The sequence below is a fragment of the Osmia bicornis genome, chromosome 3 (assembly GCF_907164935.1).
Source record: "Osmia bicornis bicornis chromosome 3, iOsmBic2.1, whole genome shotgun sequence".
Lineage (NCBI taxonomy): Eukaryota > Metazoa > Arthropoda > Insecta > Hymenoptera > Megachilidae > Osmia > Osmia bicornis.
The window spans coordinates 2,582,316-2,605,359 of record NC_060218.1 but is presented as its reverse complement, the minus strand read 5'-3'; the positions used below and the strand labels follow the sequence as shown (position 1 = coordinate 2,605,359).

Below are 23,044 nucleotides of genomic sequence, written 5' to 3'. Positions count from 1 at the left end.
ATAATACCTTATGATTCATCTTTTGCCACTCTTTATCTAAAAATAACAATAGAGCATGTTATATGCGAATATAACGTGCACAGGTATCTAGCTTATCTTGTGTTGGAAACTACGATACGCGTAGTTAATAACAATAATTGATTAACAAGCTATCTTCTTTGCTGTAAATCAATTTCAAAGTTAAGACGGTGATACTTTATGGGATATGAAGAATGAAAGAGACCAGCAAGTATCGCAAATTTCTTATAAACCGTTATGAAACTCAAATTCTTGGTACAGCGAAATATTAAATGCGAAAAACGAAGTCGTAAATTGGTCAGCATTAAATAATGAGCAAGTCTTGTTCTGTAATCCAGACCAGCAAAAGAGGCTGCATTAACGGTCTGCGAAAGGGATCCAGCCTGTCGCGTGCAACTTTGGCCTCCCTAAGTTAAGAAGAAGCTCATCATTCGTGTTATCCGGGTTCTTTATGTGCCAGGAAAGGAGATTTTGGGTTAAGCTCTCTCCGGGTTCTCCTTAGGCTGAAGAGAACTGATGAGGAGCTTCTCCCCATACGCTTAAACTATGTCCTCGACATTGTGATTGTTACCCTCACATGTCGATTGTGACCGAGTTCTTCGTAATCTTGACACCAAAGTCGACGTATTGGGCGACAGAGCAAGAAGCGACTTCGAGGTGTCGACCTGCATTCGAGTCGGGCACAAACTGCGGTCGGGTGAAAATAAAAACATGTCCAAAGTATGTGCAAATTGTAAAATATTATAATACACACATAGTATTATTAGCAAACTTGTTCGACAAGTATGTTTAGGAGGGTAATATATCGGTACTTATATTATTTCTTTTATAATCAGTGATAACGACTTAACGCTTCATTTCGATAAGATATTAAATTCTATGGCCTGTTTCAGAGTAATTAACAGCAACATTAAACTGTAAACTTGATGTTAGCCACTAGTCGGACGAAGATTCAAATTACAGGAGAAAATTATTACCTGGAAGAGTTAAGTGTGCCGGTTACTTATTAAGCGATTCATCAAAGATACGATAGATAATAAATGATGTGCCTCAAAAGAGGCGATCATGTAACTCGATTTCACGCGACGATATGCTTTTAATCAATTTTGTCATACTGGATTATGAATTGCAGCTGCTTGACCACTTAATCAGCATATCAGATTGCGTGCACCGTAAACGCATTCATTTCAAATATCACCGATCTAATCGATGGCATTGCCACGTAAAATTCTTTCGCCTTGAGGGTATCTCCAGTTTAATTACACTGGTGACGGGTCAGAAAATCGATGGGACAGAAAGGAATCGTGACTTTTTTGCCAATCTGTTCCGTACGTGACACATTCCTCGAATAAGAAACGTATACACGGAAAGACTCTATCCAGCATCGAGTCGGCTGTCTGGTTTTACTTCGAAGGTGTCAATCTCATTATGTCTACTTAACTCGTTACATTACTGCGAACAAATCAAATCAACAGGTTTCATACAGGTTTCTAACGATTTGTCGTCGCGTAGGATAGTTTTCCTGAGTACTTTATATCATTATCTACGTCTTAATTTTAAACTGACCCCCCAACCCCCTTAAACAGTTAACCTAAGTATATTTTCTTCAATTTGTTACCCTATGAGTATTATAATTATTACAATAATTCCTTTAATAGTTTTTCAAATACAGTGGTATTCTTTAGCTTGCCTTTTTATTAAATAGGAAAATTAATGCGAAAACCTACTGTCTCACGAAGAACCGGTAGATCCTATGTCGCTAAGGCCGTTGACTATTTCTAATGCTAATAGTGCATTCGTATTTAACGGTGACATGTTCTACATAGTCATAGTTTACATGGAGGTATGTGATTCAACATGGGACTCTTTTTGTTTTTACTTTGGAGTCTTGTAAAATATCAAGAATGTTTGAAAAATGAAACGTACCTTGTGTGCTACTAGGTGGATTACCAGGCGGCGAGGTGAGAGGTCTCGCTAGTAATTTAGCGAATGGCCGAGCAGCGGCGCTGTCTTTGGTGCAAGCCCGCGGTTTTGCCATGTCCAGTTGGATACTTTACGAGTTCCCCTGTATGGTCATGAACATGGGAGACCATAGCACACCATGCTTTGCTTTGACAGCGGCGAAATGTTTATTTAATACATGGAAATTCCCGATTCTCCAGTTCGCAAAGATATACATGACCGTTTCAGTCTCATTGGCCCGGCCCACACAAATCCTTTCATTTTTTTTTTTTTGTCATGCTTTCTTCATCGCTCGTACATTCTCGAACGCGTAAGTATTTTTCTTCGTTTAACGGAATACGTAAGTACTGTGAAATATATTCTCTCTCGAAGTGTTTGTAAGTAATTACTGTCATTGCATTCTTCGCGAATGAGAATATAATTTTCACGTACGCGAATGCTTTTCAGTGCATAAATACCATTTTACAACCATTTTCGTAGAATCGTATTATTCTTGATTTGCAACACTTACTAGTTTTGATAAATGAAACGTTTAAATCGTAGAATCATTAATACTTTCCTTGCAATCGGTTGAAAAATAATTTTAAATAAAATTTACGACTTAACGGTGCAAGATAAAAAAAGAGATGACCTAAATATTCACTAGTAACGCGAGTTACTGGCGATAATATAATACATATTCATATATAGTTTTCAATTAAATATTGTACACGCATATGTTCATTGATACGACGTATCATTTACGAGAATTTATCACGCGGCTCACGGACAATCATCGTAAACGATGCATCATCAAATACACTCGATGCGTATTTAATTATCGTTCAACGTCCGAACGATTTCGACGTGCTTTCGAATGCAGGTAAACCCGTGTTAACAACGTCACGGCAGGGATATTAATTAATCGTTATAACGGTTCAGAGACTGACTGAGATAATGTTACATTAATTTACGATACCGTGCCGATGTCGATCACAGGTGTTCGAGAGCAGAGGATCGAATAAAGTGGATCACCTTCCTGGGGCTGACCTAACCCGTTTGCGGCGTCAAATTATCCTGTTGTCGGATTTGTATCAAGATTCGAGCTTAACGCTCTTTGATCTTCCGAAGCTTGGCGAACCGTGTCCAGAGGACATACGCTGGAATATGTAAGCATTAAATTGCAATTAAGAAACAATGCTTGCCCACGGTACAAGTACAAGACTCATTGAACAGTTTTTTCTTTATTATTCTATAGAAAAAAAACTTATTAATGTTTTTGTATTTAAATAGATCTCGTTTCGATCGCGAAATCGCTTGAAAATTTAACACGCTTCAAACTGATCGAATATGTTCATTTATTTCACACGGTTTTTTACCGATGATTGTAGGATATTCACCGGAGGGCAAGATCAAAGAACCTTAGCAATGACATTGAACGAGGTAACCGTGCAGAAGCAGAGTTTCGTAACGATATCGAGGTCGTTGCTCCTTTTAAGGCCGCCGTAAAACACATGCGAAAACATGCGAATCGTTACACGTAGACGGTCACCTGGCCCGGTTAATCCAGGGACCAGATTGAGAATACCTGATTCTTGTAATCGATGTTCGTATTTGTAGAAATAAGTTAACGGATTAGAAAGTCAACTTTGTACTTCTACGAATGCCTTTTTGGAACTTAGATTCTCTCAATTACCATTCTGTCGCGTTTGTTGCCGGATTTTTTATGAAAGACCACAGATCTTTATTCTACACGTGCTTTGTATTACAAGCATCCTTAAACTTAAAATAGATCGTGGTCTGTGATATACAATTTTCCAGACGAGCGCCAGCAGCGAACGCGTTAATTAACGATTCGTTTCGATGTTACCCTGTACATTTTTCTTCGCTTAAACAATACGCGGTTAAATAGGGTATACAAATGCCACTATCTTAGGCGAGGTAACCACTTTAAACCCGCAAGTGGGTTAATGGTGAATTACAAACGAGAAAAGGCAGATACATGTGTACACGTGCAGATTTTGCGGTCTGGACAAGATACTCTTGACAGTTGATGTTGATGAACGATCCCTCCCGGCCTTCGTCTGTTACACCAGCATCAGCAGCATCGACGGAGAGGTTCGGTGGCAGCTGCACCTGCACCACTCCGAAGAACTACCGGCCCCGGTATACATTCGCCCTCTCTTCCCTCGGGCCACTGCCACACTTTCGTGTGTAACAACCGGTGCACCTTGTTTTTTAGTCCTCGTTCGAGCGTTAGACGTCCGAAACTGGAGCACCGAGAGCGATTTCGTCGAATCTAGGAAAGTGTACATTATCGAGGAGAATAAAAATCAGCGTAGGTAACACGTGTTCTCAATTCCATTCAGAAAGAGGTGCCATTATTTGGAAAGGGGGATTTAGAATTAGAATTGAAAAGTTCACCTTTTTCCACTAAATGAGAATACTCTTTTAAAATAAAAACGAATCACGTTCTATAAATAAACTTTTAGTGCTATTATACGTAGAAATGAAATTCAAACGTCTATGAGAAAGTTCACTAGCTAATTTCGTTCTTTTACTAGAGTACTTAATTGAGTTTTTATACTGGTTTCGCATGTTACAGCACAAAACCCGTGTCTAATTAGTTGCTATAGACGGTTGGGACTCTTCTGGAATAGTATAGGTCTTCGAATGTGCCTCTTCGTGACCATTGTGACTTCGTTTGCAGGCGAAATTAGCGGTTAGAACGTAAGTAGGAAAGGAGATTAATGTCGCTGTCGGTAACAAGAAAATTCTCCGCGATCGTTCGATTAGAAAGTGCACCCGCTAAAATGCAAATCGACAACCACGTTCACAGGGAAGGAGATCTTTTTTTCTTATAAGGAAACCGAGAATATTCCAACACTTTTAATCAACTAACTTTCTCAATCAGGTTCTAGATGGGACTACGAGTCGTCTACCTTTGATCCAGTACCTGAAACCTTGATCGTTTTCTGAAAAGGACAAATTATTTTTCTCGGTACTTTGGCAAAAGTAATACGGTTCAATGTACGAAAAATGAAGATTCCGCGAAGACTGAAGGTATTTTAGATCAAAGAACTCGTTTCTTGGAGGGCCTGGAGCGATACTTGGAAGGAACGATTGGCATTGGAACATGATGAGCCAGGACATCACTTGAAAATTGCCAAAGATGCGACGAAAAAGGTAACAGACCATTTCCAAGCATCCTTGCTCACTTTTTGGGAAGATCAAACGGATCAATCCATATTATTAAGATCCTCTTAAGTTTAGTACACTTAAATTTTATTATAAAGTCTGAACATGTTTTCCAGGTGATTGGATTTCATTTAAAGCACCTCCTTTTGATCCAGACTTGCATCTTTTGCTATTCTCTTGAAAGGTAAGCTGTTTTTACCATTATCCGAGAAGATAACTCTGTTCAGTATACAAAAATGAAGATTCTACCTAAGTCACCGGTATTCTTTATCAAAGAACTCGTTTACCAGGATACCTGAAACGGTGCACGGTTGGCACTGGACCACTATGAGCAAGAACATCCTCCGAAAACCGTCAAAGATACCACGAAAATGGAAGAGCACTTCCGAGAGGTCAAAGAAGAAGAAGATATCCTCTGATGGAGAAAGAAGAGCTGGCCTAGAAACGTTGGTTCTCCGATCTGTTGGTGAGTTTTCAGTCTTCTTCCCCCCTCGTATCACCTCGTCCAGTCGTTCCCCCTTTGACTGGCCATCGTGGACGCGACGATGGTAATGGTAAATGGCCCATGGAGAGGCTCTCCAGTCCGCGCCTCCAGTGGAAACGGGAGCACGCCACGTGAAAGTAGGAAGGGGAGGCTATAGCCGGACCGACGTCGCTTCGTGCGGCTCAGTCGTTCGTGGACCTCGAAGGACGATAGAGGTCGAAGAGGGCACTTCCTCCTCCTCTCCTTCCTCAGCGGCGCCACCACCATCTCCTTCCTTCTCGATACCGTCTTTTCCGCGCCTTCGGCCTTATCCTCCTTAACCGGTGGCGAACAGAACCACCACGAACACGTCCACAATAAGATAATCGCTTGCAGCCGTCTGCTGCTCTTCGAGAAAGTTGTTCCTCCTTAACGACGTCGTTGATACTCTCGATCGTGGGGTAACCGTCCAAACGGATCGTCGTCGACAGTAACGAAGGATGTATCGTCACGTCTGTCTGCTCGCTGGGATCATCCTGCTGTGTTGCATTCAAGGTCGGTATCGCTTTTGAACCAGCTACCAGAATCGACCCGCCATGGTGGTTCCACTCTGGTGAAAGTTGCAACAGGTTACGGACTCGTCTTCTCGCGGAGGTGCGTCTCCAGGTTCTTAGGTCCTCTTCTATTTTTTTTTTTTTTTCCGAGTCACCTTGAGTTTACTGTTTCACCAAGGTAATCGATCGACGTAATTCATTCTTGTTCCCTCGAAAGTAATTTCAACGGTTTCACGGTTGGCTAATTGAGAGACAAATGAACCGGAGGCGATGCACGAACAGACGGGTCCATTCATTATTCCGCGTGAACCAGCCGGTCGACCGGTGAAGAGTAAAACCTGTGCCCTGCCGATTCCTGTCCGATGCGTAACGGTGATCGATATTTCGCGTTACGAGTCGTTCGACTGGCAAAATATGAACGTCACAGCGGAACAACATTTGCTGGTAAACTTAGAGTCAAGGTTTAGCTAAATTTCAATCTCGGTTGTTCCAATGAAATTTTAATGTACAATCGGTTAATTTCGGCGGGCCAGCTCTTCGCAGAGTTATTAGAAATTTCATAACTTCCAAATTACTTGCGACCTTTGACATTAGTATAGTCACAGGAGTTAAATTTCACTTCATACCTGGTTAATTCCAAGTCGTAACTTCAAAATTACTTATAAATTTTAGTTTGTACTGGGTCATTGTTAGTCGAGTTGGTATTCAACTGCGAATTGGTCTCTCTCAAAGTGGGTCAGTTAAACATGGTACAAAGTTGAAAGGACCACCGGTATCTCGGACAAAAAGGAAATATAAATCCTTGACGGAAGCAAGTCCTTCCGGAGCGATACCGATGTTCCCGCATCGACGTCCAGCCTCTCCCTCTTTTTTTCACTTTTTTCCGCGGTAAATGGCTTTGCTCGAAGCATCCATTGAATTCTCGGCAGGGAGCCGGTATCTCTCCATGGCCAAGTGCGATGCTCTTTCAACCGACAGCAAGAATAGAGGGGAGGGTGAAAAAAAAATAAAAAAGAGAGCCAATGGTTTTTCGTTTTAATCTCCCGCACGCTCGAAGCCTCGTGCACGAGCTGACGAGTCACGGGGGCGAGTTTCTTCCTCTTCCTCTCTGCGTGAGCTCCATGGTGTTGGCGAGTGGCGCGAGAAGAGTGCTACTCTTCGCCTTTTATATTTCCATTTCATCGGCTTGACTTTTAACACTCTGGCTGTTAGCTGATGTTTAGTGAAAATTTCTTCTTCATTTGGTAATATTTTTATATTACAAAATTGTATCAGACCTTCTACAGTTGGAAAGCTTCAACTTGATGTGCCATAAGTGTTCTTGTATAATAATTTTATCTTTTTATCCCACTAATTAGAACAGAAATATGTACATTTGATTAAATATTTCTTACGGTTCCGCTCCTCCGAGTATTTAAAGAGTGCCGTGTAAGTTCGATCGGTTGTTCGACCAGATAACTCGTAAAACGACAAGTTAGCCAGGCTGATTCGCCTAATTAAGTATGCTAATCGTCACTAAAACTTGCTCGTACCAATGAGTCTGAAAATTCATGAGTTTGAATGAAAATAAAGGAAAAAACGTAGCGTTTCGTTGCTGTTATTCGCGTGGACTCGCCAAGTATTACGAGACTCTGAACCGTTCAAGAATTTACGTCCATCTCTATGTAATTTCTAATCTCCTTTGATTATAATAATAGTGAATAAAAGAAGCACAGTGAAACCGACCGTGTCGATATTACACTCTTTCCACTGGCTCGGTAACACTTTGAAAGCTGCTTTTTAATGAATTTTATAGGAAACATTTAACAGAACCTCGAGTTTGAAGAAAGATTAATTGGAGCATTATTGCAGTTCATACAAGTGATTAATTAAAATGAAATATATGTAAATAAATTTTTCCAACTGTATCATTATTTATGATAGAAAAATTAGCGAAGCTTTTCTAAAGATGTTTAATTTTCTACGCTACTTTTTTTCCAGTCCGCTCTAAAATATAATTCTATTGTTAGAAATGGAACTTATAATTATAAGAATCAATGATTCCGTGATACGTGCGGTTGTCAAAGGGGTTAAGAACGATAGCGCAAGTTTGTGAAAACTCATTTCCGGAAAGGAAACGTTACGGACAATTTCGTTCGACTGACTATCGAGGAACTCGTCCTTTGAAGTTGCAATAACCGGCTGTTTTACTATTGAAAATCCAAGCACGTTTATCCGATTCCATCGTATTGAAAACGTTCTCAAAGCGTCTGTTGAGTCGTGAAACGTTTCAATAAAAGATGATCTTCTAAAAGCGTTACGGTTTCGGTTCATTGACTTTTCGATGCGTTCAAATCCTCCTGACCCACTTACAACATATCCGTCCCTCGGGAAACCGAATGGTTGTAAATTAAATTCACATTCCTTTATGATTGTCTCGAACGAAATTATTTTAACGGAGAGAGAAGAAAAGAAATAAATGGAATACCCGCTGGCTCGACGTACCGTGTCCACATTGTCAACTGTGAAAAATACAGTTATTCATACATTTGTTCGTGTCATTCCAAGTTTACTTGCCCGGAATAATTACAATTTATTGATATAACATTTCAAACTCGATTGTCAATAATTTTGAGAAATGATAAAGATAGTAAAAGTGATGTAAATTGCGGGTTACGTGTCTGTCTCGTCACAATCCCATAGAATAAAGACGTGGTTGGTTTCGGTGTGACAAAACCAGGTCGCTCAAATATTTTCTAAGCATTTTCGAATAACGGTATAACGATGGCCTCGATGTATCATTGTTCATTTCGAAGGACCAGTACTGTGTCTATACACTTTGTCTCAAATGAGTGGGTCAAGTTCATCTTGGATGCTGTATGTAATATATCTATAATATTAGTTAATTTAAGGACCTCGGTGAAACAATATATTTTGAATAATCCATCATTTGTATAGAACGTTAATTAGATTTTCTAATGAAACCCCGGAAGTTAACAGAGTTTGTGTGCAAAATCTGTCAGGCGTTTACCACACAATACATATTCCTAGACACCGTTTCTCTTCTTTCCCTTAATTGCAATGACCCCGCTTGCACATACATAATTGAGTTTCCTTCTCGGATACATACAATCTTAAAACAGGACGTCTGAATAGGTAATCGTCCGTTATACATGCAATTACAAGACAGTCGCGCGCTAATTGGCACGCGTTACACAGTATTTTCCACTTTTTCTGAAAATCACGATCGACCCGAGTATTGTAATTGATCGTAATTATCGAGGCCTCGACGAAACGCGCAACGAATTCATTATAGGGGAAGACGGGGACAGGGTGTCGGTGCCGATGACGGAGGTCGATGCGATTCGCTGTTGAATCAAATTTCTGTCGTTCACACGATGCGTGTGTAATTCTTCTTGATGGTTGGCTAGGCTGTTCAATTATGTATTAATGAATATTTTATAAACCCGCGGTGATCAACCCTTTGGCTGAGACGAATCTTCGACGTCCATCAACAGCTAAATTACTATCAGAAATTTTTTATTTTCCATCAAAGGCCTCGATACCTTTGACTTCTTGAAATCTCCCCGTCTCTTAATAGCCTATAGTTGTAACGGTCAAGCAAAAGTCGAACAGACTGTCGAAGTAAAGTGTCGTAGAGATGCGTAAATACGATTTTATGCTAAGTGGAAAGCTTATGGTAGTCGATCGGTTGGAGAGCACGCACAGCAGATCGTATCGATACAGTCTCTCCTCTATGGTGTGTGCCAGGTATGTTTGCGCACACCGTGCAACTCCTAGGAAACGTAAATTATTCATTAAACCACGAACGAAACGTAGTCACGTTCTCGTTCGCTTAGCATCAATTTTTCATCTATTTGCCGTTCAACAGTCCGGCACAAGGAATTCTTTTCTTTCGGTTTTCATTCAGGATCTAACGTGTGCATTAAAACACTTTCGCGGATGGGGATAGGCACCTTTCACTGAGAATTAGATTAAACGCGTTTCCATTTATAACGTGTATATTTTTCAAGAGCAGTTTCTTTTTTTCTATTTCCTTTTTAATGTCGAACACGTACACAGTGTTGGGTTTTGTTCAACGAGGCCTCGTGCCACGTTTAATGGAACGTATCGGGAAATCTGGTACGTCTCTACCCGTACTTGAATGGAATTGATATCGAACAGTCACACTTGCTCTTTCCTCGCTGCTGTTGTATCGCGTTCATTTTCTATTGTTATTGTGCAGCTCGGTAAGGTTTGCCTCTTACGTTATAAATTGAAGGCGAATCGTGGTGAAACGATTTATAATTTAAGATCTGTTTCTTACAACCATTCGTTGCCGGTATTTTCAATCGAGCGCCCGGTAACTTCGCTAACCACGCGTGACCAATATTTAATACGTTCGTGATCCCTTTCAGCTGGACAACCAGCTGAACAAGGAACTGGAGAAAGATGAACGGTTCAAAGGAAGAAGCAAACTTCCTTGATTTATTTAGAAATCATATACAGATAATATGGTTATCAATTATTTCATCTATAATTGGTAGACATAAATTGTCAGAGATGTAGGAATTCTGACATTGGTATTGACACACATGTTCTTACCAAACAGGTACTTTCTCTCTGTAAATCGACGAGCTTGCTGACGAACTAGCTGCATCGTGATCGAGTAAAAGCATTACAACGATATCCATGCGGATATTATTAGTAGCCAAGTATATATTTGCTATTAATATACTAACTGGTTAAACTCGTTTTTCGCTCTTCTTTTCCTGATCGACTATTATTTAAGTAGTTGAAACTAGCATTCCACTACGAACGATTTTCCATCGTTCGTCTATCTCAAGATTGCAGCTATTTTATTAGAAAAGATGGGTGGTTGATAAATCGACCTCCCTATTGAACGCGATCGTATTGCATTTTCCGTTGACGAATGTCTTCTGTCATGGATTACAGCGTTTTTGAATTAGGTTTCGACAGTTTGATCGCCAATCGATCATCCTCAGATTGCTGTACAAAGAATTTCTTTCACGATTCTAAAGGAAGAATCTCGCATCTTTTGTTGCATTACTACTTCAAGTAGAGATATTCGAAGTGAAATCATAGTGGGTCACTGGTTTAATGATACTTGATATAATATTTCAGGCAATTTTATCCAGATTGATGATGAAACAGGAGAAGTACAAATTTACACATCAGCTTGAACGATGGTCGATGATAAAATGCAACCTGATCCTTGGTTCCATGGAACTCTGTGCCCCGTTCGATCGTTAAACCAGTCGGCTGTCCTTTCGGGAACGGCACCGTTACCGTTCCTCGATTCATCCGCCGTGCTGACCTCAAGACCCACTGAACGTGTTCCTGTGAATTTCAAGTGTGTGTTGTTCATTGCTGTAGCTCCATCTCGGATCCATCCGTTTCCTCCAACCCATCAGAGATTCAACATGCCCGAGGTTTTGTTCCAGTTACCTCCGACAGCATTCCAACACGTACAGTTTCCAAATTCTGCTGTTGTAGAGAAGATTCATGGAATTCTTGTGGGAGGAACCGGAACAATTAAGTTTAGTGCCAAGATTCTATTCCCATCGGAAAGGTTCTTCTAATTTCCTTGATGGACGTTGAAACGATTAATGATTCTCAGCTAATTAGTACTCCCATAGAGGTTTGTCTAATTTTCATTGCGTCGTCGATTACTATACCGTTCTTCCATGAAATTCTATTCCTATAAAGAAGGTTCGCTTAATTTTCATCCTGGACGTTGAATCGATTCAGTTTGGTTTTAAGATCTCTGTTGCCATAAGGAAGTAAGGTTCTTCTAATTCTTATGGTGGACGTTGAAACGATTAAACTTGGTAATAAAATTACCATAGCGTTTCATCGAAAGGTACAACTGCTATAGGGAGTGTTCGTATAATTTTTACGGTTGACGTCAAATAAATTAAGCTTACCGTAAAGATTATCATAACGCATCTCCACGAAATTCAGCTCGTATAAAGGATACTCGTCTAATCCTGTTCGTGGACGTCGACAGGATTAAGGTTGGCGTTAAGATTAGCATAACGTTCCTCCACGATCTTTCATCGAGTTTACAAGCAATTTGAAGAAACGTGGAAGGTATACCGGGTTATAGATTGAGGCGATGGTAAGCCAGTAATGATATGCGCATAAAAGATTTCGTGTGTTCTTGCGGGAAAGTACTCGACGTATGCCCGGTATTTACGCCCGTGAGATAATCATAGTAATGCCCGTCACGATTCGACGATGTCAGGTGACGTTGGACGATTCGTTCTGCTAAACTGCGTAAATTCCCCAGCTACTGAACATCATTTTAACATCGCAAAATCTACATTACTTGAATTACTAGGAAACCATAACACGAGTCGAACGATCAAATATTTTAGATAAGTGAACTCTCACTTTTCTTAACTAAATTGTTTCATAGAATAGTAAGTGATGTAGATAGCTTTGTAAGAACCAGTACTCCAAGTACCCTAGATAGAAATCTAATAATTAGTACCCTAAGTGTTCTAGATAGTGCTTTAATAATAATTAACGTTCCAATTATTCCTTTTTTCCCCTCGATACTAGCTTTTTTTTTACATCGATGACAATCTAAAGTAAATCAACTTACAAGATTATTTAACGAACAAGAATAACAAGACTGTAAACGTAGGGAAAAAGTTTATGATCCGCGTAATTGAATGGCCTAGAAATAGATTCCCTGCTCGACTTCCTCATACCGATCTATCTCGCAGCTCTTTTTCGACTAGCTTCTCGTTACCTCGTCATAAAATGTGGCATTTAATATTCGCTTGAATAAGAATCAACAGTTCTTTTTTATTACAGGCTACTCATGCTTCTTGCAAACTCATCGATCGACTTCGCGTTCATTCGTTTCCTTTTAACGAGAAGAAAAAAGGGGAACGAGAAGTTGTTAATGCATTCGCCTCGATGCATTTTATACATATGTATATTCAATATCATTGGATCTTATCTATCCGACCTGTCGGTTTCACGCTCTACTTTCTTCATTTACACGTAGCCGATAATTTCTCTCGGGTCATTAGCAAACAAACGAACAAAAGGATTCCGTGTAACGCGTTCGAGAAAGTCACGATTCAAAGATAAAAACGATTATTGGGTTAATCTGAAATTATATACTTTTTTTCATTTATGTAATTGTTCCGAGGGAAAAATCTGAGAGAAAGCCAACATCTCTCTTCATTTTTTCAGTTATTTAGATTCAATTGATAAACACCATTGACCATCATGGCATTTATGGTGTTCAGGATAATTCTAAAGCTATGAAACCCTGACCTAGACTTAAGTAGGTATGGAGGTAAGGTCGAGGTTACTTTCAGGCTCTTTCTTCTCGATGAATCACGGGAATCGCAGTAAATTAATAGTTGCATCCGTAGCTGAAGGCTTTCGCCTCGTTTGCTCCTATCAATGAAAGATTGAGATCGTTGAAAATGATCCTACTAGCATGATTTTCCTCCGTTGAACTTCGCCAATCAGTCACCATAAATCATACGTTGCTGAAGGAGAAAATGAACAGAGAAGGGATCGCGTTTTCTATGCAATTTTCATCGAAGAGTATACGGTTGAATCTGGGTCACTTTCGACGTGCATTTGACACGGCGAAACAGTGGTTAACGCGTTAAACGAACAATCAGCCGACCTCTTGGGGCCTATCATTGGCATATCGCTAATTAAGGGTCGAGGTCGTTCTTGCGGATCATTTGTATCACGATGGAAGTTTTACCTCCCAGGCTGATTTGTTTTATTTTTATCGTAAATAACTAAATTTGCAAGTAAATGACGAGAGAAAATTTGCCATTTTTGGTGAAGCAACTAAGATATTTTGCAATATTGTACACTAGATTAAAAGTGAAATCCGTCGATTAAAATGGTCCGATGACTTAATAACATCGATCAAAGCTGTCAACTCTCGTAACAACATCTATCCGACTAATTTATTGGCTCGCCGAGAAAGGAAAAAAAGGTTCAACGATCGTTGTTGGTTGTCGACCTTCGTCGTCTAATTATCCTTTCTCTGGGATGCAGTGATGCGTTTCTTTTTAATCGCTCAATATTCCGTCCCTCTTACCTCGTTTTACCCTAATTACCTTTAATACTCAATTTCCTTAAACGCAAACGCACTCAGCGCGCATACGTTTACCGTAAGCTACTCTCGGGATGCGGTTTCTACGTTGTTCAATGAAACACCTTTGCTCAAGGAAATCTCGAATTACAGGCGAAGGTTTATGCCTTCGAGACGTAGCATCCTTATGGGATTCCACGGATTTTAACTACCGCTACGCGGACGTTCAGTTACCAAGGTGCATGCTTAAACGTCGTAACTCATCTTCCGCGTCGCATGAAACACCGAGATCGATGCTCTGAACATTTTAGTGCTCGATATAATATTAATCGTTTCATTTAAAGTCCCGAGAGATTCTCGAATTCTGAATTTATTATAACTTCTTCTTGTTCGGCTATGCGTCACGACGCATCGTTGAACGGAATCGCGAACAAGAGTAAGAGAATCGCGTGCGACACGTTCGTCGATTGAAATTTCATCGGTTTGCCAACAAATCAAAGCACGCACCTTTGTAATCTTCTTTTCCCGTCGAGTAAAGTGCTCGCACACATTGGAATTTTCACGCGACTCAATCGACGGAGATGAACTTGAGAGAAAAAAGACAAAAGTTGGACAGTCGAGTACGTTCGATCGATGGTTTGCTCCGATAACGATCATTCGCTTACAAGTTCACTCGTTTTCTCGCTTGCACACGCGTGCAAGATGGAGCGATCTGGGAGGTAGTTTTTCGCCCTAGTACTCCACTTACCACTCCGCACGCCACTTAAACCGAACGCGACGATTTATGGAACGCGACTCGTTTGTCGTGCTCCTTCGCAACCGGCGACACACATACCGATGCTTTTTGCCGATCGTCAGGGCCACGCGCCGTTCCCTACCCTCTTCATTACGATCGTTCTTGTTCGTCTCATTTTAATAATGTCAGCTTTCTTGTCGTGCTTGCTTTTTGCCAACCTCGAGGTGTTCGATGACACGAAGATTGGATTTATAATCCAGCGCAATTGAAAACTGCATTCTCCATGAAAAAAGGAACCGAAAAGTCTTTTATCATTTTGTAATCTGACGCTTCGTTCTCGGGATATAAGCGATTGAAAATTTCATCTTCCACTTCCGGGGCGTCGCGCCTGAGGACGCGACGCCCCGGAAGTGGAGGACTCAATTTTTAATCGCTTATATCTCAAGAACGAAGCGGCGGATTGAAAAATGGTAAAGGACTTTTCGATTTGCAATGGAAAAATCTGTAATTTTCACGGTACACGCCTTCTATAAAATCAATTCCAATCTTCTTCCTCCATTTGAAATACAGTTAGAATCGTGTTTATGACCATTGTTTCGAGAGAACTGTAATACGCCCTTTCTCTCAATGATCCTGGTGTCGTTGCACGCCTAAGAAGCGCGTGAAACCAGTTTCGATTAGCTACACTCGGCTAAATTGTAATTGGTCGCTCCACTATTTGATTGTTGCTTGTATCTCTAATCTGGTTCAGATCTATTCACTGTTGAACGATAACGCGAGCCATTCAGAAGGCTTCGATTCTAATTGTAAAAGACCCTCGTACGTGCGAAGTTATTCAAATTGAAAAATAATCCGTACCGTTTTTTCATTTTCAATCGGATTTTGTTATTCGAGCTCGCGTGCTACATAAGAGAAATAAAGGCTCGTTAATGCAACGAAAGGCTTGGACGTGTTACGGGACAATGCTATGAGGAAGACGAGATCGTTTCGCGATGATAAAGTGGCCGGCTACGCCGAGAAGATCGGTCGAAGCTTGGGTTAGAGGATGCTGTGCACGAACCGAGCAGAGCCAAGAACTGTGAACACGAACGACCTTACCGTGATTTTCACGCTATCGATCGCGAATGATTTACGCGCCCGTTGCTTTCGCTTCGACCGGATACTCTCCTCTGCACGCGATTATGCGCAAGAATTAATGGATCTTTTACCTTAACGCTACTTTTTTTTTTTCACAGCTTCCCTTTTTTTTCTGTATATCTTCCAGACATCTAAAAGACACCCGAGCAACGGTTTCACGTGTATACTTTATGTAAACGCATAAACAGGTCCACGGTTCCCGTAGTCCCACGCCCGTACCACTTGTCGAACGTATTTACACGTCCAGGTTCGAAACGGTAAAAGAAAAGATCCCGTGGACTGTTGGACTCGCGGAAGAATCGCAAGCTGTTGGAGTAAGAACCGCGTCGAGTCGTGCACACTCAGCTCAGATAACCGATCGCGAGCACACGGTACAATTTGTCAAGCGTTCCAACGTTTGCCCGCGTCCGCTAGAATCCGTAGGAAAGTTGGAAAAAGGTATTCGACGATTCCGACTTCCGTGCGAGTATACCTATCGCGATTTATCAGCAACACCTGATCCTCGCCGCGGCGTTAATTAAGTCGAAGGCTAACTCGATTCTTTCGCGTCGATTTCACGGGTCAGCGTTTCTCGTTTTCACACCATAGCGCATTCTTCGACGCGAACTTCCTCCTCTTCTTTTCTTCTTCTTCCCGACGATTTGATTGCCTCGTTCGCGGCCAGTTTACACGTTCCAGCACGTGTTCAATTAATTGACACCCACTTAACCCTCTGCAATTCGTCGTCCACCGTAATTCGACAGCAGATGTATCATTGCGTCAAGTGGAACGTTTGCTGGATGTAAAATCGTGAAATTGAACATTTTCACGTATATATACGTCCTACGCGGATAACTCGTTAATCATCTTTCTTTCCAAGGAAGCCTTATGAATCAGAGAGGTAGGGTGTGCATTTCTAACCGGAACACCCCCTTTCTACCGTTTCTATGCCGTGTCTCCAGGAATAGCGGCGGAAAATACGAACAAAAGCCGCAAAAGTCCCGTACATTGTTCGTTTTATTTATGAGCCACGACTTATTCGTATCAAATCGTTCCGGTTCGTTAAACAGATCCTTATTTCTCTGCGTTATCGATCGTTGGCGATCCAAGTGCACACCAAGTCTTGTTCCTCTCTCGGCTTCTCGTTTCGTGGACAAAAATCCAAGGAGCAGCATCCACCCGGTCAGTGTGCATCCTTGCCGTGGTTCACCGACCCGCATATTTCTCCTTCCTCTCTCACTCTCTTTCGCTCTCTTTATCCCTCTTTTGTCCTCCTTCCATCTCGCTTCCTCGTTCGAGCAAATGGCGCGTATCCATTGTGCACATCGCGCGGATGCATGCACGCGCACGGACTCCTACAATTTCCTACGAGATCGCTACATGCATATACGTGTGTATAATTCGATCTGCATTGTTCGCCAATTCACCCTCTGGCCAGACGTCGCCGCTGATTGCCATAATTGATTCACTTAATCGCGTTCGTGGGAGTGACGGACACCTCCTTCTCGGACCAGGCTGTCAACATGCTAATCACGCGATCACTTGGACAACTGACGTCCGCTCGACCAAGAATCTGATACTCTTCTTCTTCTTCCTATGGCAACGGTCTTGTGTTCCTTCGTAGTTTACCTCGATCCTTTTTCTGATAAACTGTCCGTTTCTCCTTTCTTCTAATTACAGAGATTCTTTTGTCCGGCAAGATTATGAAATTTGTAGACACTCTGTTGGATGGGGACATTTGAAATTAATGACATTAGAAAGCTAACTTTCGAAACTTGGCAATCTTGGTCATTAGGATTTCACGGTAATCTTAAGATTAAGGGTGAAATCTGAGGAATAAATTTTATATTATTTTCAATGGATCTTGGTATTACCCTCTTTGAATTATATACGAGGACGTATACATATTCGCGAAGATGCGATAGAAGAATATTCTCCCGATCGACGTTCGATGAAAATTCAATTTAGATATCGTCGCGGTGCATATCGACGCGACTGAGCCACATCAACCGACAGCAGATGATCGATAAATCGTAATCGTCGTGATTACGATAAGCATGTACGCTCGTAAGCATCGACGAGCCTTATCTGTATTCGGTTATTAGCCTGCTCTGGCTCCCCGCGAAGCAGGAAGAAGCGTAACTCGATTATTACGCGAAAAGGGCTATAATATCGGCAAACATTCGCGGCATCTTTGAACAACAAGAGTCCCCTGTATTACAATGCGTATCGTTTTATCTCGTTCGTTATGTGAATTTCAGCGATGGTTCTCTGATTTTAGCTGAATTACCAACTGCGAGCACGGGATCGAACGCGTTCCTGGCAAATTGTATCCCCGGGAGTTTCACGAAAGAAAAAACGTTTTACGAGCAGTGGATGTACGGTACACGCACCAAACGTGACTTTGATCGTAGATAAATTATCACGAGGAGAGACATTAAACCGTCCATCACAATTTGATAAGAATTTATGGAATTAATAACAAGCGAAACGCGTACGAGTTTCTTCTTTCTTCGTATCTTAGGTACTCGAGAAAGAAGATAATAATTGTCAAGTGACGCAGAGACGAAGGAATTCATATTTTTACGTGTAACGACGTAACAGGTAACTCGTTTCGTCGGGAGATTCGGTCGAAACTTTAATTGCTTCCTGTTGACCCTCCTTGCAGATATCTCTGGTACAGGTCCGTTGGCTGGTTTCGGTCCAGTGATCGTCGGGTCAACAGCACAGAGGATTTACTACGCGAGCTCTACACCGACTCGCGTAATATGTAACAAATTATAAAATCGAAGTGTACAGTTAAAGATAAGCGAGTGAATACGCGTGCCGCCCTTCAAGGAAACATTAAAGCGTGCTCCTGATATCTCAACATTTTGACAGTGGCTTTGACTTGTAGTTCTCTTTATAGAAGATATATATTTTTAATCTCTAATGTAAAAAGTTACAGATTCGCTTTTCCTATATAAACGTCAATGATAATATGTCAATTATCCATTGCTTCAAGCATTCGTCTTTCGCTAGTCATCTTCTTATTCAGCCTCGTATGTATGTATGCACGTACATAAGCACGCGAGTCCCTTCGTTGTAATTACGTCGTTACATGTCGGTTCAACAAAGGAGGCTCGCGATAAAACGGAGTAACAGTAAATGTCATTTCATTTTACGATCCACTAGGTACCTCGTTACGTATCAGGAGTAAAAGGTGTACACGTTGTATCTCGTTCCGCGAGATCGATCAAACGCTAACGCGATCGCCGATGCGTGCCTTGGATTAAAGGATAACACGATCGTTCCAGCTGATCTCGATTGATTTCTGTTACAGACTTCGTGACCGCTGCCTGTCCAAGAATATGTCCGCCGAGCGGAGAGCCGGTCTGCGGTAGCGATGGGGTGATCTACGCGTCCCAGTGTGAAATGCGGAAGAAGATGTGTGGAAAGGGTGAGAAACTATGAACTACAATAATTATGGTTGCACGGTGTGTTTCTTTTAACGATTATACAGTTGTTTTACAACATCCGTCGATTAGTCGAGACGTTACGTTCCCTCGTTTCGCGCGTTGAACGTCTTTAAATCTCTGCTATTAATGTTAATGGATAGTCATGCGCAACATAAGCTTTCCTTAGATAAAAAAAGAGATCCTCTCCCTGGCTCTCCCAGTTCTTCAGACTTGTGACCTTGGTTCGGACGTCTATTTATTACACTGTGTCATCTTGCCTCACCGCGTGACTACAAATTGTACAGGGGTAACCGTGTCCACGGAGAAGACCGCCTGCCTAAGGTCATCAGGTAGCAAGTGCGAGCATCGTTGTCCAGGAGATCAGGATCCTGTATGCGGTACCGATGGCCGCACGTATCTGAACAAGTGCATGTTAAGGGTCGAGATCTGCAGGGTCGGCATCGAGTTGTCTCACTTGGGTCCCTGCAATAACATCTCCGCCCACAGGGAGAATTGCCCGGTGTCTTGTGACTTTGCGCCGCTCGATGGACCCATCTGTGGAAGCGATGGAAACGTTTACAAGTCTACTTGCCAAATGAAGCTGCTCACCTGCGGGTATTTTAACATTGATCCGGATATAAAATTTCTGATCATCTTTGGTAACTAAAATATTTGTTTTCCCATCGTAGACAAGGCGTCGTGCGTACGAACAAAAAGCATTGTCAGACGACGAGACACTGTCGTGAATCTTGTTGGCGTGGAGCCAAGCCAGCCTGCGGTAGCGACGGCATCCTCTACTCGAACACCTGCAAAATGCGAGCTAAGAATTGCGGGTAAGCAAAGCATGTAATCCTTGAGAAAGTCCTCGTTTCGAATAACTAACGAGTCTCAATCGTTGAATTTTCTTCGTTTCTCACGGATACTCAATTTATATGATCGTTTAGCAAGCACGTGTTCGAGGTGCCAATGTCGTTCTGCGTGTCGCGGGAACGGACATCCGGTGGTCAAACGAACGCGTGTCCTTTGGACTGTAAAAATGAACCGGAAGCGCCAACCTGCGGATCGGACGGAAGTATATATAGGAACGAGTGCGAGATGCAGATGTTGAATTGCGGGTCAGTTTTTCTATCATGGAAATCGGCAAGGTGGACTGTCTCTTATATAGATGGTTCCTCTGAATTTTATTGATCATCGAGATATTACGAATTTCCAGCCAAGCGAGAAGAAAGGTGACCGTGGTGGATTTCGAGAAGTGTCGACCACGTTTGACAAAGTGTATGAAACAACAGCAAAGATGCGGGAACGATATAGATCCAGTATGTGGAAGCGACGCTAACACTTATTCGAATCAGTGTCATCTGAACGTGGCAGTGTGCCTGTAAGTTAGCGTTCCAAGTTTCCGGGAAGATTCATTTACACAGAATTCGAAATGAAATATCGCGCAGTTACCGTAACTGCTTAGCGTCTCGTGCGATGAATATTACTGAAGCCGTGTTTAACAGCTTTCTACAGTTTGAATTTATTTTGCACCCTTATCGTCATTGTTCCGTTTCAGAAAGGGCATTCAATTGGCTCACGTAGGAGAATGCACGACCTTGAAAGAGACCGAACAGTGCCCCGAAGATTGTAACGAGGTACCCGAAGAACCAGTTTGTGGAAGTGACGGCAACGTTTACCGGTGATTAAGAATGTTATTTGGATTCCAGGATGTTCGGCGCCGAGAGTTTTAAGGGCGCGTGAATCACGAGCGATCGCTCGTTAGAAGGGATAAGCTACTCTGTATTTCAAAACAACCATTTGTATCATTGTAAAGTTCCAACCCTTCTATAGACTATCAAAGCTTTATCGTCCAACAAATTTTCATTGATGATTACTCGAGTCAAACCCCCTCGGGGAATCCTAGAAACTCTCGTCACATCTGACGGTCTATATTACTCTAGAGAAATTTATGTCTACAAATGCGTCACACGTGTACTCGTATGCTTTTAGGTCCCTTTGCCATCTGCGGCGTGAAACATGCGGTCAGAGGGTGGTTCAAGTTCCAGCACAACATTGTCGTACCACAGCACTTTGCAACCAGATCTGCAGCGGGGAACGCCAGTTTGTTTGCGGTTCCGACAACAAGCTTTATCGTAACGAGTGCGAGATGAAGAGGGACAATTGCGGGTAAGTGGCAATTGTGCTGTTGAAATTACATCTACTCTGAATGCAGATAATCTTACAAATGGGGACTACTCATACATGAAACCTGTGGCACATGGAACATGTGGAATTGATTTAAAAATAGTTCTAATCCTTTAATTCCTGTCGTTCAGAAAACACGTGTACGTTGTGCCCATGAAGAGATGCGTCCAAGGCTTCTTGTTCCGTGGCTGCCAAAAGATCTGCCCGCCCTATTATGATCCGGTTTGTGGTACCGACGGCATGACCTACAGCAACGAATGTTTCCTGGAAATCGAGAACTGCCGCAGTCGAAGTCTAGTTACAAAGAAGTATCATGGAGTATGCGGCCAACCAACGGAGGAGCCTAAGAATTATTTATATTAAGCAGAATGAACGAGTTTTATCTTTCTCGAGAAAAAAAAGAATACTCTTTCGAAAAGTTCGATGAATATTTCAAAACGACTCGAATTCAGTCGAGTCGGCTGATATTCTTGTAAGATACTCCTTGGCGACGATCGAACAAAAATTGATCGATGAAAATGATTGATTTCTAGGGTTCGATCTAAGGTTCAACATTTTTGTGAATCTCTATGGAAATTTAATGCTACGTGTCTTTCTAAGAGATAAGGAAACGAGTATCTCGTTAGTTTGCGCGTATAGGGAATTTTTTATTATTTCCATAATCGATAGAGGTTGTCGAATCATTCACGAATTCATGCATGGATCGTTCGTTCGATTATGGATCTTCAATTGGACCAAGTGTGTAGTCTATAGACAGGGGACAATTTTCGCAAAAGCGACTGTCCACGAATTACCGAATCTTTATATTTATTTCGCGTTTTTCCACTTCAACCGAAATCATTCAACGCGATTTTATGAACTTGTTGCGATACGAATTCGTGACATTTATTAGGGGAACTCCCCAAGGGTCCTCCTCGTAATAACATGATCCATGAACGTGTAGATCAAAGGAGGATACTTGGGGAGTTCTTCTTGGTAGATCGATCGTGCATTCGTGTAAAGCTCATTCGATATTACATACTAGCCGGTAAAATCATTCTTATTTATTGTAGTATTAATTATCGTATCGTTCTTGCATCATTCTGTTTATCGCTATAGCTACTACGGTAACAAAATAGTTCCAGAACGTACCCTACTTCTAATTCTAAGGAAATATTTAGCTATTGTGTATCTCTTATCTGACGTGTGATGTGTGTTCATATTCTGATTATCATCGTATCCTTTATTTATTATAAAAGAACATATGCGACAATCCTTTCTTTGTATCGACACTAACATACATGCTTCCAATGTTAATAATAAACTATATACGTA

The 23,044-nt window shown here is 41.5% G+C and overlaps 2 protein-coding genes across 3 annotated transcripts; both read left to right on the top strand.

Moving 5' to 3' along the window:
- Positions 1–1,249: 1,249 nt before the first annotated feature.
- LOC114878389 lies at positions 1,250–5,033 on the top strand. Its single transcript, XM_046284997.1, has 9 exons — positions 1,250–1,432; positions 1,724–1,861; positions 1,960–2,290; positions 2,959–3,128; positions 3,351–3,402; positions 4,056–4,125; positions 4,202–4,297; positions 4,565–4,689; positions 4,874–5,033. The coding sequence occupies exons 3-8, from the start codon at positions 2,159–2,161 to the stop codon at positions 4,684–4,686; spliced, it is 642 nt and encodes a 213-aa protein (XP_046140953.1). The 5' UTR covers positions 1,250–1,432; positions 1,724–1,861; positions 1,960–2,158; the 3' UTR covers positions 4,687–4,689; positions 4,874–5,033.
- Positions 5,033–23,044, top strand: LOC114878413 (agrin). Of its 2 annotated transcripts, XM_029192232.2 has the most exons (11): positions 5,033–5,145; positions 5,274–5,341; positions 5,448–5,623; positions 19,432–19,548; positions 19,852–20,161; positions 20,236–20,379; positions 20,491–20,661; positions 20,760–20,924; positions 21,102–21,224; positions 21,536–21,712; positions 21,862–23,044. In XM_029192232.2, the coding sequence occupies exons 3-11, from the start codon at positions 5,485–5,487 to the stop codon at positions 22,091–22,093; spliced, it is 1,578 nt and encodes a 525-aa protein (XP_029048065.1). In that variant the 5' UTR covers positions 5,033–5,145; positions 5,274–5,341; positions 5,448–5,484; the 3' UTR covers positions 22,094–23,044. The 2 variants fall into 2 exon arrangements, with proteins under 2 accessions (XP_029048065.1, XP_029048055.1); XM_029192222.2 differs by lacking the exons at positions 5,033–5,145; positions 5,274–5,341; positions 5,448–5,623 and adding an exon at positions 5,764–6,175.